This window comes from Ciconia boyciana, chromosome 7 (assembly GCF_034638445.1).
Source record: "Ciconia boyciana chromosome 7, ASM3463844v1, whole genome shotgun sequence".
Classification (NCBI taxonomy): Eukaryota; Metazoa; Chordata; class Aves; order Ciconiiformes; family Ciconiidae; genus Ciconia; species Ciconia boyciana.
Genome location: NC_132940.1, coordinates 20,017,328 through 20,034,222, shown reverse-complemented (window position 1 = coordinate 20,034,222; position 16,895 = coordinate 20,017,328). Strand labels below are relative to the sequence as shown.

Genomic DNA, 16,895 nt, shown 5'->3' with positions numbered 1-16,895 from the left:
GTCATCTACATATGCCTTTGATCATAATCACTCCTGTAAGAAGAGGTACCTCAAGTTTTAGATTTAGAAGTTAAAGTTTTGTCAGATTGTCACAGAATGGGATTTTAGCAGTCATAGTTCATAGCTGTAAGATATTTGGCTCATGCCCAAGGAACCCTGGCCTGCACAGAGATCTTGCACCCACTGTAGAAGCCAGTGAAATTACTTTCCCTTGCTCACCAAAGCATAGCTTATATGAGCACTGTTTCCTTTTGCACTACCAGTGTAACTAATGTAACTGCTTCCCCCAACACAACCTGGCCCTAACCAATAAAAACTACAGTAAGATAAGAAGTGCTGTTTAACAGTCTGGTGTTGGATGCCTTGCACTGTCTGATCTCCCCTAGGATCCAGTCTTTACAGTGGTGAGCAACCTGCGCTCCCACAGCAGTCAGCTGGCAGGTATCAATGCCCTCCAGGATCAGGTCTTTCATGAGGTAGAGTAACTATAGAAGTACTGAATGGCTGCGCAAAAGTGAAAAAATGATAATGCAATTTTTACCATTTCTCCGGAGGTCACTGAGTGCAACATGAATGGAAAAATTTCCAGCTTCACACAGCTGCAAGAAAAAGCATGACAGAATTAAAACTGCGCTTCCCTTCTATTTACTATTCTTCCTTTTGTTATTTCCTGGAGTACTTTAAAAAAAAAAAAAAGAAAAAGAATCTATTATAAACATAATAAATATCCTTAACCAAGATTGCTGTCTGACAGGAGGATGGAATGTCTTTGTTCAAACATGAGTCCATATTATACTATGTAGTATATTTATGATATTTTCCAGCGAATGTGGACTCAGTGTCCAAAAGATCAAATTTACTACTTATATAAGCCTCATGAGATCTAAAGGCAATAAACCAAAGGGGATAAAAGTAAATCCAGGAGATACTTGCTTTATCTTTTGGCTATTCTTATGTCTTTAAAAACACCCAAAAATTGATTTGGATAGTTTTGGTTTCTTAAAAGTTATTAAAATCCCAAGGAAGATACGTGTTGGACTCTAAGTAAGTTTTCTTCTCTAGAGTATAATTGATATGACTCATGAAATATAATTCACCCAGCTTCCTCCACTGGTTTTAAATAATGCTTCCCCAATCAATTATGCAGAAAGTGTATTGAAATGACCCATTTATATGATTATGGACAGTCTCCAGTGTCTGCAAACCATAACTATTAAAGCAAATGACTGCTGGTCAGAGCTCCTGAGTTTTATTCCCAGCTCTGTGCTTTCAGTTATGTAGTCTCTCTATAAACTGGAAATAGATTATGAACTTACAGAATTTTCATACTGGGAAGCTGCTTTGAGATCCTGGAGTGACTGACGATTAGTTTCTCAAAGCAAGTGAACAGCTGAAGTTCTAAACATGTTATGCATACATAGGAAAAATGGGTACATCTTTGTTGGCTAGACTAATGTTGCTTCTGTATGTATGAAAGGTTCCTAGGAACTGTGAGAATGAACAGACAGTGACTTAAGAATTTTGCTTCATAAGGAAAGCTGTAAAAAATTTCTGAAGCCCAGCAAAATAAACCTCTATCCCTGGAAATTATCAGCAACATACATTCTTAGCTGGCCAGTTCTCTGAGTTTTATGATCTGTTGTGATTCTTAACACTCAATAAACAGTTCACAAAACAAACTCACTGGCTTTTAAACAGTGTCACAAGCTGGTAGTTCCAGGATCCTTTTAAAGATTATGAGAGATCATCCCAGCAGATAAGTATCCCAGCGATGGAATGGATACTGAATGAAAATCTTCCCTTGTGTACAAGATCACATTAAAAACTGACAGATTTATCTGTTCTGCATGCAAGTGGTCAGCTTTAGTAGTATGTCCCAAGTGTTCAAGTTTTAAGTATCTGCTTATCCTACTCACTCCTCCGCTTACACAACATAAGAAATAAAGCAACATGTTTTAGCATTTTTTATAAAAAGAGCAACAAACCTACCAGAAACATGATCACAGCAAAATTTATCTGTTTTTTCCCATAAGCTATAAAAAAAAAGTTTACATGTAATTAGTACTAATATACAAACACATAAGTACTTAAATCATATTGAGGGTTGTTTTGCTACTTACAAGGAGGAGTGTAAAGAGGATGATTGATGTAATAAGCAAGCCAAGCTGCAAATCCCCAGTAATACAAGCAGTTCTGAAAAACAGCGAATTTTTCTTTGTTTTAGTACAATCATCTAGGCCAGTATGCACTGCAAGGACCGCTGATAACAATGAATTGGTCTGATCCTTCAAGTTGCTGATAATACAACAAAAAATTACAATACTAAGTGTGGTAAGGTGGGAGCAGACAACAGGAAGTAACAGGAAGGAAGTAGTGCTCATAGAGTGAGATTTCCTCTCAAATATCTTGGAACTTTTAAGTTTATAAACAGTTTTAGAAAGTATGATCATACTATTGAAAGCAAATTTATCTCGTCTGGCAAGCCATTTGGCCAAAGATGAAGTGCCATACAGACTGTATGTTAAAGAGAGACTTGTTTTGCTAACCCTTGAGACTTTGTAAAACAAGATTTAGGCACTGTGCTCTCTTCCCTCGTTATTACTTTGTATTGCCCAATCTCTTGCCTTTCCTCTTCTCCTTCACCCCATCAGTTTTCTTTCTTTCCCATGCTTTTTCCTGACGCTTTCCTCTGCCCTGTCACTGCAATACCTTTAGTTTGTCCCTTCTGCTGCTGCCTTTGGCTTTCTGTGATCCACCTTCCATTCTCTAAACTCTCATAACGTAGTTGTCACTAATGGCTGTACTGACTCATTCCTGACCAATCTCAGAGCTTGTTCACAGGCTTCATCCATGAAAAAAACTACTTACAATGACAATCTCTACCTCTTGTTTGGTTTTCCTGGCCCTGCCTTCTTGTGGTTTTTCTTCTGACACTCATTGCTGCTTCAGTATCTTGGTGACAGGTTATCTTCTCCCTCCTTATATATCTGTAGGTAGGAGAGAGGCCCTTTCTTGGCCCATTCCTCTTCTTCCTCTGTGCTCTCACCTCTAGGTGCCATTCTCTTGCAGACAGACTTTAACCCTTGCCGACAACTCATAAATTTGCCTCTCATCAGTTGAGATTTCTTCCTTTATCAAACCTAGTGCCTCAGTTTTTAGTGTTTTAGGGCATGTTTGCTTATCACCTGGACTTCAGCAAGACCAAAACTGAGCTCTTTATCTTCCTTTCACCACTTCTCCTGTTCTTTTCCTTCCCCGTATCTTTCCTTCCCTCCTATTTTCACTCTTGAGTAAAACACTGATCCTGTTACTCTTTCTGGTGATGCTTTTTCCTTGGCCTTCCAGTAGGTTCGCGTACCTTAGACATTTCTAGGTCTTTCTGCTTTCTCCCTCACAGCTTTCCTTTCCTGCTCATGCAGCCAAAATTCTTATCCAAGGCTGCATTCTTTCCTGTCCTGACTGGTTTAACTTTTTTTTTGGCTTTGAATTTTGCAGCCTTTTCCCCCTATATATACCTGAACTGCATTTCTAGCAATAATACCCCCAAAAGTGATTACCTCAGCGTCTGCAACCCACACTAGCTGACTGCAGTGTCTGATGGTGCATTTTTCTGAAAATGCTGGTGAAGGGTAAGGCACCCATCTGCTGCAAGCAGTTGTATCAAACATTCTGTTACATTTCCACTTTCTTTTCAGAGTTAATTGAACTACTGAAGTGCCCAGAGACCTCAGACAAAATGGACACCCTTTTGGGTATGCACATAATATGTTCTTGCTCTGAGATTATATATTAATAGATAACTGATGAGAAAGAGAAAATTATTAACCAATAATTACAGATCAGGTGGGACAAAAGGGCAGAGAGATTAAGTAACCTCCCTGTTACTTCCCTGTGACAACTTCCCTTTTCCCCAGGAAAAGCATCAGAGACAGAAGAATTACTCCACTGAGGAACAATCTAGTTAGTGTCCTATCCATAAACTACTGCTTCCTCCCTAACACTAGCTTCTTCCACCATCACTTACAATTTACTAACTGCTGTACAAACTTAGGTGGAAACAGTTTCTTGCAATCTTGGAATGGCATCTTATGAAAAACTTTTCCCTAACTTTGGGGCTTGGCACAGGATGGATGATATGGCAATGGATTTCAGTAAAGTAAAATTAGATAAATAAATTAGCATGGCTCAGCTCCGAACAATACACTCTGTAATTAAACTGAACAAGTACTATTCATCCAAAGAACATGATTTACTGCAAAATTATTCTGCAGTTATAAGAAAAGGAGCTTTAAGATGAGTGGAGTCTGCCACTACTAAGGTCCTTAGCAGTAACACTACAAATGTCCAGCTGCCACTAGAAGCCTTACTGCTCATACAAAAGCTGCCAGTGAGGTTCAGATAGGAACAGCAGAGTATATGCAGACTTCATAAACTCAGTTGAAAGAAAGAAATTGTTTCTGTGAATCCTTCATATTCCAGGTGAATAATAAACCTTTACAACAATCTCTTATAAAAAGATTTTGTGGATCAAGTTCAGATATTGCAGGGATCCCATAAATAAATTATTCCTAAGTTTACAAAGTTATGGTTAGGATTTTTGTCTTGTCTACTCCAGTTGATGATCCCTGTAATGATCAAAACTATTTCTTAATGCCCATGACTTATTTCTGCCCATGTTTATTCATGACCAGCATGTACTCTTCTGTTTGTCTCATTACATTGTCTTCTGGTTTAAATGGTATTTCTTTAGGTCTAGTGTTTTCTTTCCTCTGGATGTTTTTATAGAAAGCGACAATATCCCTTCTTTGTACCCATGAAAATGTTCAGTAAGACCAGTCATAAGACTAATCTTTGAGGAATTCCACTGGTACCTCCCTGCTATTAAAGGTCTGACAGATCCTTTTCTGGCACAACCACAATCATCATTCCTTTAGTTAGTTCCTTTATCACCACACCATTTTTTTATTAATCCCTATCTTATTCACCCTGAGACAGTTGTTTACTAAGTCCAGATAAATCAGGTATTCTACTTTTCCATTGCCTAGAAAAATCATGTATCTTAGAAAAAATATAGCATGAACTGCTTTCGGTGAACCCCTGCAGCATTTTATGGCATCATTTATTCCTCTTTCCATTTGGTAAACAAAGGATGAAACTCACAAATCTTACCAATTCCTGTCTCAGATCTCTGCTTATTGAAACTGAAGTGTCTCTTGTTAAAGGTAGCTTTCCATTGCACTTAGGAAATAAGCTATCTATACCTGCTATGTATGTGATCGAACACTTAAAGTAAGAAGCTTTGTCTACCATCTGTATGTGAGACAAAAAAGGGAAGAGGATGTGATATTTTTCTCACTGGCACAATTTTGGAGTAACACCACCAAAGTAAATGAAATTATAAAAGCAAATCAAACCTAAGCACTGCTAAGCAAGTAGAAGAACAACTATGAGCAACTTTACAGATGAAAGCAAGTACCACCAACCTGAGAAGGTGGAAAAGTAGAAGTGATCAGAATGACTGGTACAAATGTCAATTTTAGCAACAACAGTTTGTATGGTCTGAAAGGAACGAGTAGTTGTCAGAGATGGCAGTGAGAAAATGAAGATTTATCACACTGTACAGATTCTTTTTCAAGGTAAAGTTGCTCATTTATCTGCTGTTTAGCATGCATCAGCTACTACTGTGTCAAGAACAAGTCTTTAAGAGATCTGCTAGCCTTTTAACAACCCCTGCACTCTTCCCCTGCAGAAAACACAGTAAATTGCTAGGGAGGATTCTTTCTGAGGGCCACTGCTCAACTTCAGACCCTCCTTCCATTTAGAAAGCATGAAGCTATCACCAGAACTACCAGAGCCACTGCACAGCTGTAAGGAGTTAGCCACAAGGTGCTGGGAGTATCACTGCCATAACGCAAATTCCAAGGGACTGTCTAAATACCAAATGGTAAATACCCAAATGCTGAGACTATACTATACTATACTATACACTTTTCCAGTTGTAGATGATAATCTCCTGTCTTCCTGAGTACAAAGTGAATTTTTTAATACCAGCGTGTACTCTGTTGCAAGCATTTGTAACATAGCTACAGCCCATCCATAAGCATGCAGTCCACTGTACTACCTCGCAGACATCTAGGAAAGAGGGGGTCTGCACCTCAACAGCTGCCTTATGCCACAGCAGCACTGGTAACATTAGGGAGTGCTCCTGTGGGCGAAGAAGATGGAGAATAACCAAGCTTCTTTGCACTGGATCAAAGGTAAATTAACAGTTGCTTAACAGCAAAGAGACTGTTAGGGGTAAATATGTAAAATGACTGTTACAAAAAGTAGATTTTTTTTTTTTAAATCAACCCTCCCACCATTGTGCCTGCCTGTGCTACCTTAAAAGTTAACATTGTTACTAAAAACTTCACACCCAAGGAGCTAGCTGAGTGAAAAGGAAGGGTATGCTGAAGATTTAAAATTCTGAAAGAGCAATGAAAATACTGTAACATGAATAACAGTATGGCAACATGTGGGTTATACAATCGCGACATTAAGAAGTCTTTTGAAAGAACTACAGATTTATGGGTGAGATTTGCTGTGCATTACTACAAAAGCCACACCAAAAAATCTGTGCTGCAGAGGCAGAGCATGGGTTGGCTAGGTTGGATTTGTAAGGGGGTCTATGGATAGATTCTGATACAATTTACCTTCACAATATTCCTCAGTGGCATAGTCCCATGGGAGAACCGATGAACAAATACTGTTTCAATCAACCTTTTGATGTAGTGGAAAGAATGGCAGATACATGCCAAGCTAGAAACAGCAAGACAAAAGCATTTAAGAGTGCTTAAAAAAACAAGTGTGGCAAGACATTTGGAATAAGACTACAATGCTAACAAGAAATACTGCTCAAGCCTGCAAACGGACTTACTTAACTACTGGATGCGGGCTTGATGTAAACCTCTCATCCAGTCCATAGACAAAAGGCATGCGGAAATAAAACAGAAAATAGATGAACAATGGACCTGTATATTCTATCAAAAATACCTGCAAAAAGAGAGAAAATAATTAGACAGCTGAATTAGATGGTGGTTTTGCTTTGGTTTCTTTGTGATAACGAATGCAGTGGGATAAACATCTCCACTGACCCAGGATGGCATTTAGAGAGGCAGGGAGGGAATAGCAGGTTTGGGCTTGGGCTATGAAAGTCGTAGACATGCACGTAAATGTTTTGCAATGCATTTGCCTCAGATGCATACAAACAGCCATTGCCAGTGCAGCTGACACAGTATGGGTATGAAAAGATAATCATGGCAGCCCAGAGATCATGATAAATATGCATGCATGTTACATTTACGCAGCTCTCACCCTCCTCTTGCCCTCAAAAACTGTTGCTTTATTTTGGGTTAAAATGAAATTTGGTGGAGAATTTATCTTGAAAAAGAGGAGCTTTTTTTCTAATGCATGAATTTTGTTTAAACTGGAAACACAGCTTGTAAGTGTTCACAGGTGACCCCATCTGTATGAAGAGTTAGCATAGCAGATGTCCTGGGAAACAATCAATTCATTCTATGTTCAAACAACCTTTAATTTGAACACAAAGAAAAAAAAAAGAAAGAGAGGAAACCGAATAAGCTATTATCTAACTTGGTTTCATTACAGATAGGTGTGTATTTCTTAGGAACATCACTTTAAATTAAAGTTAACTTTGGACCAAACGTTAACAGCTGAATTTTCCACACTTCTACAAGTGAGGAAGGTAGGCCCATACTTCATTTATGGAGGAAAGAAGGGAAATTGATTGTATTTCTGTCAAAAAACCCCCAAAAAACAACAAGCCAACCACTGTTTTCTAATGTATTCAGAATTATCTTGACACTCAGAAAAGTTCTGTTATCGACTTCTGCAGCAATCAGCATTTTCTCTGGCGAAGATCAGATTTGATTGTAGATGAGAAGTTTGTCTGTTTTATTTGATAAAACTGAAGTATTTCTTGACTTATATTTGAACAAAGTAGCTTGAAGGGCAGGGAGAGCAGAATGTGAGGGAAAGATTATGGAATGGCAGAAGTCTGGTGTTACTCTGCACTATGATATTTTGGTATATATTAATGCATATGTGCCTTGGAGTCTACATTGCCATGAGAAGTTTTGCCTGTCTTACTGTTTTTTGGATTGTGTAATAGCTGCCTGATTTATCAGCATTGCATCCAAAATAATGATGTGAAGATTCAGTCTTGCAGAACACTTGACTTTTTTTCATTTTACCTCCTATGACTGTTGTCTGCTGTTTGTCTTTAACACAAGATTTTATTAATGTCTCATAGCTAAGAAATTGTAAATGTGCCTTTAAATTGCGGGGTACTTTTCCCTTCGTGCTGTGCTGTTTCATGAGAACTACTGTAATATGTGCATCATGGACCTTCTGAAGAACTGAAAGGGTCATTGGTCACCTCACTGCATAAACAGCAGTGTTGATTGGTCACCTCACTGCATAAACAGCAGTGTTGTCTTGCCTGCCGAGTGAGTTGTGACAGGATTTGCATTTGAGCTAAGACAGTAAATACGCAAGGTCTTTGTGGATGGCTACTCATATTGCAGAAATTATCAGCTGTCATTAGGCTGCCACTAGCATCCTGGGATGCAGCCACATGCAGACAGCTAACTGATCTTACTTTCATGCATTTTCCTTCTGAAGTCACTTCAATTACTGACACGTGAAGTTGCTCACATGCCTCTTCGCAAGACAAACTCATAGGAGTATAATCCTGATCTTTGTCAGGAGAGTTACACAGGCCCTGTGAACCAGGTCCTCAAAGGCATTTAGACACCTAGTTCCTAGTGATTTTACAGTAGACATCTAAATCCGTTTGAGAACCTGCACCTGAGTTCAGTAGAGCCAACCTACCCTGCAGCAAGTTTTCCACTGCTGCTCTCCCACGGAACTAGGCATTCAGAATATTCTGTTACTGCTTTCCCTGATTAAATGAACTGAAGCAATGAGGATTCATTGCCTGCATCCACTATCAGAGCAGGCATCATGCAGAAATATTGGAGAGACAAAAAGTGACGTGAGGATTAATTATGGAAAAATAGCCATTAAAATGGCTCAGATGTGAAGCATAGCTCACCGTAGTCCATCCTATCTGTGGCCCTAAATCTTTAAAGTATAAGGTAGCAGTTGTGCCAACAGGGAGGTGCTGCAGGATTTCCTCATCCCTCAGGGACTTTCCTTCTGAGAAGGAAAGAAGTAATTACATCTCAGTGAAATTCAAGTCAACTTTGGTAGCATGCTAGCTTTATATTGTGCTTTAACCAATCTGTGAGATTCTTTGACATGACGTGGGTTTATTGGAATCTCAATAAACCAACTAAGAATGTTTATACTTAATTTTGATTTATCCCTGTAATCACATATAAGCCTGGATGCTCTATTCACACCAAGACAGTTAGGAGAATTCTCAATCCTGTGTGCCTGCCTAGTCTAGTAGACTTGCTTCATCACTGCTACAGCAGAATTTGCTGATGGGTTACTGCCCTTTAACATAGTTCGCTGACCTCCTAGTCAGCTGCACCTCCATCTCTCTCCTCTCTCTCCCCCTCTTCTCATTGCTCATCGTCAGACAAACAGAAGCTAGGATAAGCTGAGATTGGAAGGCTCTCCTACAGAGGTTTTCATTGCCTCCTTTTTTCCCAACCAACCAGCTAGGAGGTGATTTCACAGGACTTGAGCTAGTACTCAAGCTTTTAATGCCTAGATTTGGGGGAATCTCCAGAAGGCCAGCATTTTCTCATGGCAAGTCTTGCAACATAAGTCCATGGAGGACTCTGACAAGGTAGATCTTTGAAGAAGGAAATAAGATACTCATATGCCTGATTTCCAAGGACAGATTCTACACAATGAACTAATCTTCACCAGCATACTTTTAAGAGACTGTTTAAATAAAATGATGCTTAATGGAAGCAAAAGAAGAAAGTGCTACATTTTATACTGAATGCTAAGATGAATTAACACAGTTTGGCAATTAGACTTTCTTTTGTGCACCCAGGCCATGTACTAAAAGGCTTCTAGTAGCAATACCTACAACTGCATTAATGAAGTCAGCCAGCTGGCATCAGCTTTGTCAGCAAATCCTACATCCATGGCAATGTGTTTTGCATTAGCTTACCTCAAAAGAACTGTAATTCCTGCCTGAGAGCAGAGGATTATATGAATTGATAGCTCTAACTCATAGCCCTTTTTAGCACTCCCAGCTGAGCATCACTGTGGAGATAATTTCACTGCAGCTAAGGGAAATCAGTATCTAGATTCTGTGCTGCCTGTCTTGAAAGCGAAAGTGCTCAGTAGTTAGCAAGTGCATTGGAACAATGTGCAGACTCCTGAGTTAATTACCAAGCACCAGGCACATGGGTGGAACTCTGTTCAATACTTTCAAAGAATTACATTTGTTCTGGATTCTCTTCAGCCTTCATAGTGCTAATTAACATAGCTGGAAACTCATTCTTAAGATCTAATACCCATGCAAAGTACACCTTTTACGCCAGGCCCCTGCTCAAAGCTTTGTTACTCTAGTCCTCACAAGTACTTACTTGGATCAAGTTTTATCGACTGCCTTGCTGGATACCACCGAGGATCTGTAAGACCATACAGAATTGTGTGATATACAATATTTGTTTTAGATCATCCACTATTATAATGAATGCAATACAACAAGATAAGATTTAGTTAAAGATTTTTAGGAATATTTATTCAACATGAATATCTGTGAGAAATTATGCAGCAGAAAAAATACAAAGGTGTATCAGGATAGTATAAAAAAATGATACTGAAATCTCACTGTGATCACATGCATGTGCAGGTTACTTAGCATTATGTGTGTGTACATCACATGTTTCAAATTATGTAATTTTCTCCTATTTATATACTGGATATTCTGATGTGATGTGAACTGCTGCAAAAGTTATACTCACATAATTTATGGAACATCAATCTGATCTCCCTAATTGTGGCATTTGGTTCCACCTAGGCAACAAAAAATATTGTATATGTAAGATGCATATTTTGAAAGACAACTACTAGGTGTAAGACTATACAAGTAGAAATGTGACTTAAACAATGTAATGGTATAACTTTCTTACAGATGGCTAGGATTGGTATGGATGATCCAAAGTACTTCTTACAGGAAAAAGGGAGGACAATTTGTAGCATCTGTTTCAGAGGCAGCTTCTCTAGCAGTGGTCAAGAGTTACTACCACAGCAGTGACAGTTTGATGGCCTGTAAGTGAGTAAGGCACAACCGGCACTATCTTAGTGAAGCTGAAGTTGTGCTCTTTGCCCAAAAGCTCCTTCTGGAAAAGGGTTGAAGTACTTTGTAGTCAGTATGAAGTGTGCATAATCGTTGCCTCTTCAGTGGCCAAAGAAAGGCTATCAGGAGATGAAATACCCTTCATAAACACTAAGTTTACTTAGGAAAAGTTAGTAATTTTCAAATAGTCACCTAGCATTTTAAACAGATTTTTGTTTTACCTTATCTAGGAAGCATAGCTGTTTCTTTGTCTTCCAATCAAGGATTTCCACCTGATAGGACACAAAATGACAAGTACTAATTATTGGCTAAATAATCTCTAAACTCTTAGTTGATTCCCAAATTCACAATCATTGTTCAGAATGAGACATCAATTTTATCTGAACTGTGGACTGTGTTAAAAACACTTCTGATGTGCTCAAGAGAGAGCTTTAATCATAGTCAGGTTCTCAAAGCACTCAAATTGCAGAAAACTAATATTCTTCCCAAATCAATTGTCTTCCTGGATATATTCAGAAGCAGAAGTAGCTAACTTATTGATCAAAACACATTGACCTGGGGTATCTTCTTATGCTAGAGCAAAACGAACAAATAAGGGATAGAGAAGTTTCACAGGAATCACTAAGGAACAGAATTTTTATGGTTTGTAAAACCAGAAAGACAGTTTGAGGAAAAAAACTAAAGGGGCATATATATGCATGTAAGTGAATATTCTGAGTACATACAGCTTGACGATTAATGTGCATTGTTCCCAGAATATTTGAATTGTAAAGAGAGTGGAAAACATTGGCAGACATAATGAAGAGACGCAGCTAAAAATCTGGACTTCACAAATCCTTCAAAGGTTGTTATAGGAATATTCAGTGTTACTCTTGCCTCTCAGATCACCTGTACTAGTAACTACATGTTAGCATTTTATATTCCAAACAGTGGTTTTGCTACAGCTCTGAAAAGGAAAGAGCAGTTTATTTCTGTGATCAAATAGCACTTTGGCAAAAGGTTATGATTTTAATCAACAGCCAAACAGAAAAGTCCCCAGATGTTTCAAAGCCCAGTTGCAGCAGGCTTGCAAAACCTAAAATACAGTGACGGTGTTTTAATTTCATTTGTTCACATCAAACACTTTGTAATGGAACTTTGTGGTATAGCTATGAGTGAAAGTTCAAAGCTTATCTGTCATACTAAATGACTGGGACTATCATTACTTAGTACCAAAAGAGTTTGTTGTTTTTTTTTTTTTAAATAAACATCCAGCATTAATTATGTTTGGTATTAACTGGCCAAGAGGATAGATTAACATTAGACTTTAAATATGATTCCTTACTAAAAATAGGAGTCACAGCCCAGTATCTTTCTAATAGGGTTGCTTTGAAGAGATCACTTGTTTAAAGTATCTTATTTCCTTCTTTTACTTGTCCCAAATTGTTCTTTCTCTATTGGTGCAGCAATGGAGCACTTCAGCTCCAGCCAGAAGTATCAAATCTGATCTCCACAAGGAATCCACACAGTGATATTTTCTGCTTGTGCATTGTAAGCTCTAAGTGGGACATCAAGGGAGGTAAGCACTTTTCCTCCTTTGTAATATGTAACGAATGTGTGACAGATTATTGGGGTATTGTATATTTCCCCTTAACTTTTTATAGTTGAAATTACACAAATTTCAAGTTTTAATGTCTCTGTTTGTGGGACATCTCCATCGGAAAGCAAATGAAGTGGATTCCCTTCCCAGAGGGGTGTTCTTGAAATACAGAATTCTGACTCTTGCAGTCCACAGAACAAATACTGTGGGGGCTGTAAACCATTTTTTATCCCTTCTGATGCCGAGCTGCTACAAGGGCTATTGAAACCTTTAGTGTATCTCAAAGCTCTTGTGTCAATGAATACCACTGGGCTGCCCTACAGACTGCAGCAGGGCCCACAGCTTTAGCAGTCTCCTTCCCGTTCCATACCCACTCCCAGCATATACATAGTGGATCAGAATCCTCCAGGGGAAGTTTTAGTCTATGGCCTTCAGTGGCTGTATTGGAGAGATCTTCTCCAGGCCAATTACAGAGTGGTTTGGATATCTTTCTGCCACCTATGCTCTTTTAACTGGGTTATTCTCATTATGGACAAGGCTAGACTGAAAATTGTAGAGTGTTTTCTTTCGCTCTGTGGTTTTCATGGGAGCAGCTGTACAAAAATGTAGGTACTTCTGTGAACCTTTGGAATCAGCGTGGAAAACAAACAAACAAATCATCCAAGATCTTCTATAGTGTTCTTTGTTTCCATTCCAGCATGTCTCTTTGAAGTGCCAAACTGACATACCTGCCTGTACTGGCCCGTTTCTTCAAATACCTAAAGGGAGCCTATAGAGATGATGGATCCAGACTTCCTGAAGGTGCACAGCAATAATGGTGAGAGGCAATGGACACCAGTTGCAATACAGGAAAATCCAATCAGATACAAGGAAATTTTTTCAATGAGCTTGGCCAAACATTGGAAAAAGTTGCCTAGAGAGGACGTGGAACCTCCATCCTTGGAGGTATTTAAAACTGGACTGGACAAGACCCAATGCCATTTGATCTAGTTGTATCTGCTTTGAGCAGGAGTTGGACTACATGACTTCCAGAAGTCCCTTGCAACCTAAATTATTCAATGTTTCTGTATTTTTTTTGGACACCCATTCCTGAACTTCAAACATTTCAGTTACTTTCAGTTACTTTCAAGATCTAAGCAAATATCAAACATTCCTTCCCTTTTCAGAAAGACAGACATAGGAACACAGCTTTAGATTCCACTCCAGCCCATAGAAAGTTGTGCGACAACAGAGTGAAAACAAGGTGACTGTTTCCTCTAACTATCAAGCCTCTTAGCTGCATCAGAACATCCCCCAGTGTGTAGATGTTCCCTGCATAAGGGACAGAAAAGCCTGATCCAAGGCAAGAAATGTTATCTTTTCTGAACATAACAGCCAGTCACATGAACCCACGTAGCACTGAACACAGTGTTTCCAGTCTTCAGGCACAGCACTAAGTCAGTTAATGTATTGGTTGGCAACAGTTTTTAGATACCCAGCAATTTGTTCTTGGAACACTTACTGTTGGGCATCATCCCTTTCAAACATAAATTGTTTGGCTCAGAGAACTTTAATTTCTATGTGTTTTCAAAGCATTTAGCACAATAGGACACTGACTGTTGGCTTGCACTGGTGCAGTATGACTTACAGTCCACTTATTTGGTGAATTTTTAAAGGCATTTTAAATTGCAGCTTCTCTAAAACTACTTTGAGTAGAACTTAATCAATAGGCAGATTTGTGCAAGACAGCTATGTTAAAACTCTTTTATAAGTGACTACAAATATATATCTTTAATGTTTAGAAGCCAAATTTGTTCTAGTGCATAAGGATTAAAGATTGATAGTGTCTTTAAAAACAGAAGAGTTCTTGATTATTATTATTATTTAGAACAGGTCAAGGGCAAAGAGTAATCAATATACAATATAAGCAGAAAAAAGTACATTCAACTGTTAAACTTTTATTCAGAAAACAAAAGGGGGAGATAAAAGCAGGAAAAGTTTATTCATAGGGGAAAAACAGTGTTTAAAAAACAATTTTTAAGATGCAATGTCCCTTCAATAGGATTACAAAAATATAGTAGATCAAATTCCCGCAGTTTAAAGCCATATCAAATGCTTAAGGATCAACAGACCTTCAAAAATTATGTGATAACTATTATGGAAATACTGACACACTTATCATGTCTGTGCATCTTGGAAGTTTTATTTGCAGCCATTTGTACTCAGCAGATTCAGTAAACTGTAGCTGAGTGAGATTTTGTGAGCACTGACATAAGCATATATTGTATTGATTTCTTTTGAAATTACTCAGTAAAAAAAATTGCTTATTTTACAGTCTAGAAACCAACTAGTCCAAGAAAGAGTAATGCAGAATGAATTAATTCTCCCTGAACTATTACAGTGCTTATATAAGTCAGGTTCCTTGAATTTAACACTAAAAAAATTCACTGGTTGCCACAGTCCTAATTAAATCTTTCTAAACATTTTATTTTTCCTATGGAATTAGTCATTTTCTCTATCTCCTTAGACTTTTCTGGTATACTGTGTTTTTCCTGAAGGGAGTAAGCATGCCTGAGTGTGATCTCACACTAGGGCATATCAAGAATAACTTTCTTGAAGTCAACAGAGTTAAGCCAAAGGGAGATTGCTGTAAGCGTACTTACACTGAAAACTATGTTTGTGCTGCTGCTGCTGCTACAAATGACTTTCAGTCTGAAGTTTCCCTTGCACAGGAATGTACAAACTGTTGCAGAGGATGAGTCTAAGGATCCATCTAGAATGGTATCTTTCTTTCTGATACAGCCAGCAGCAGGTGACTCAGAACAAGTAATAAAACAGGGCAAGAATGTAGTGACTGGGGGGAAGGGAGGAGACAGACACAAAGACTGCGATTTTCCTGCACCAGAAGAGCTGCCTTTGTATTTAATAGCTTTTCATGGATTTTTCCTCAATTAGTTTTATCGACTTGCTTTTTAAACCTGTGTAAACTTTTTGCATGCAGTGTCCCGAGGCAGGGAGTTCCATAGCTTAGCAACATGCTGCGTGAGGAATTCCGAAAGCAGAACCAAGGCAAATGTTTAACCACAAAGTGAAATTTCATCATCTTACCTGCAGAGTAAGGTGTACAGAATAATACCTTATTCTGTAAGTAGTCCAACTAAGTAAAGCCTTACCTCTCTGAAGCAATTGGCTCACATTTCATGAGACTAGAATCTTATTACATTATTTCACTGTGTATAAAGAGAGGAGATACAGTAACACCCATACTCAAAAGGTTTTCTACAATTAAATTTCACTGTTGTAGAATTTAGATGTCTAACATTTAAAGGTTCACAAGACACACACTAGGTACTTACTCCTCAGCTTCCTAAGTTCTGCTCCTATGCAAGCCAATGAGAACCACCATCTGAACTGTGCTGAAACTCAGTACATTTTTATTTCTTCCACCTGTTTCAGATTTGTTAGTTAGGCATGCTTGCATCTAAATCCTCGAGGACCTTGATCCAGTAAGCATCTTTATCCCAAGGTCAGCACAACGCACAACATTTAGACTATTTCTGAATGAAACTAAACTGTCAGCAAAGGAGATGATCTAGTTCTTCATGCTTTATATGTAATGGTTAGACACACTGCCAGGAAGTGGGAAAATTACTTCAGACTTCTGCCATTCCCCACTCCTCCCATTGAAGGCTTGGGTGGCTTGGGCCACCAAGCAAGGAAGAAAGGATTCAAGAGAGACCAAAAAGTACAGGCAGGAGAGGACAGGAGTGTATTCCAGTGAAAAGGGCAGTCTCCTACCAAAAATAAATCCTGAATTCCTGTCTCTCTGGGCTGCTTCAAGCACTGGTCCCTTCCATTGTCATTCTGTTCAGTATTTTCCTACAGTGGATGCCTTTTGGGATACCACACAGTGAAGTAAACTTGGGCACCTTAACCAAATTGTCATGTCCACTCTTGGAGCTGGGTGCTGAACCTGAAGGCACGGCAAAGCCCAAGTCGTTTTGTGGACCTGGACCTGAGGATGGTAACAGGTGTAGAGCTACAAAT

At 38.7% G+C, this 16,895-nt stretch overlaps 1 protein-coding gene across 3 annotated transcripts in view; it reads right to left on the bottom strand.

Annotated features, from left to right (window-relative positions):
• Positions 1-16,895, bottom strand: part of LOC140654908 (very-long-chain enoyl-CoA reductase-like) — a 28,502-nt gene that overhangs the window by 2,810 nt on the left and 8,797 nt on the right. For all 3 annotated transcript variants that reach the window (XR_012043565.1, XM_072868789.1, XM_072868790.1), the window contains 9 exons: positions 11,512-11,562; positions 10,956-11,007; positions 10,575-10,619; positions 9,116-9,219; positions 6,917-7,032; positions 6,693-6,798; positions 2,121-2,193; positions 1,990-2,033; positions 542-599 (listed from right to left, as the gene is read on the bottom strand). Coding sequence is in view for 2 of the 3 variants with exons in the window: in XM_072868789.1 (XP_072724890.1) it covers positions 542-599; positions 1,990-2,033; positions 2,121-2,193; positions 6,693-6,798; positions 6,917-7,032; positions 9,116-9,219; positions 10,575-10,619; positions 10,956-11,007; positions 11,512-11,562 (649 nt within the window). In the remaining variant the exon portion in view is untranslated. The remainder of the gene's footprint in view (positions 1-541; positions 600-1,989; positions 2,034-2,120; positions 2,194-6,692; positions 6,799-6,916; positions 7,033-9,115; positions 9,220-10,574; positions 10,620-10,955; positions 11,008-11,511; positions 11,563-16,895) is intronic.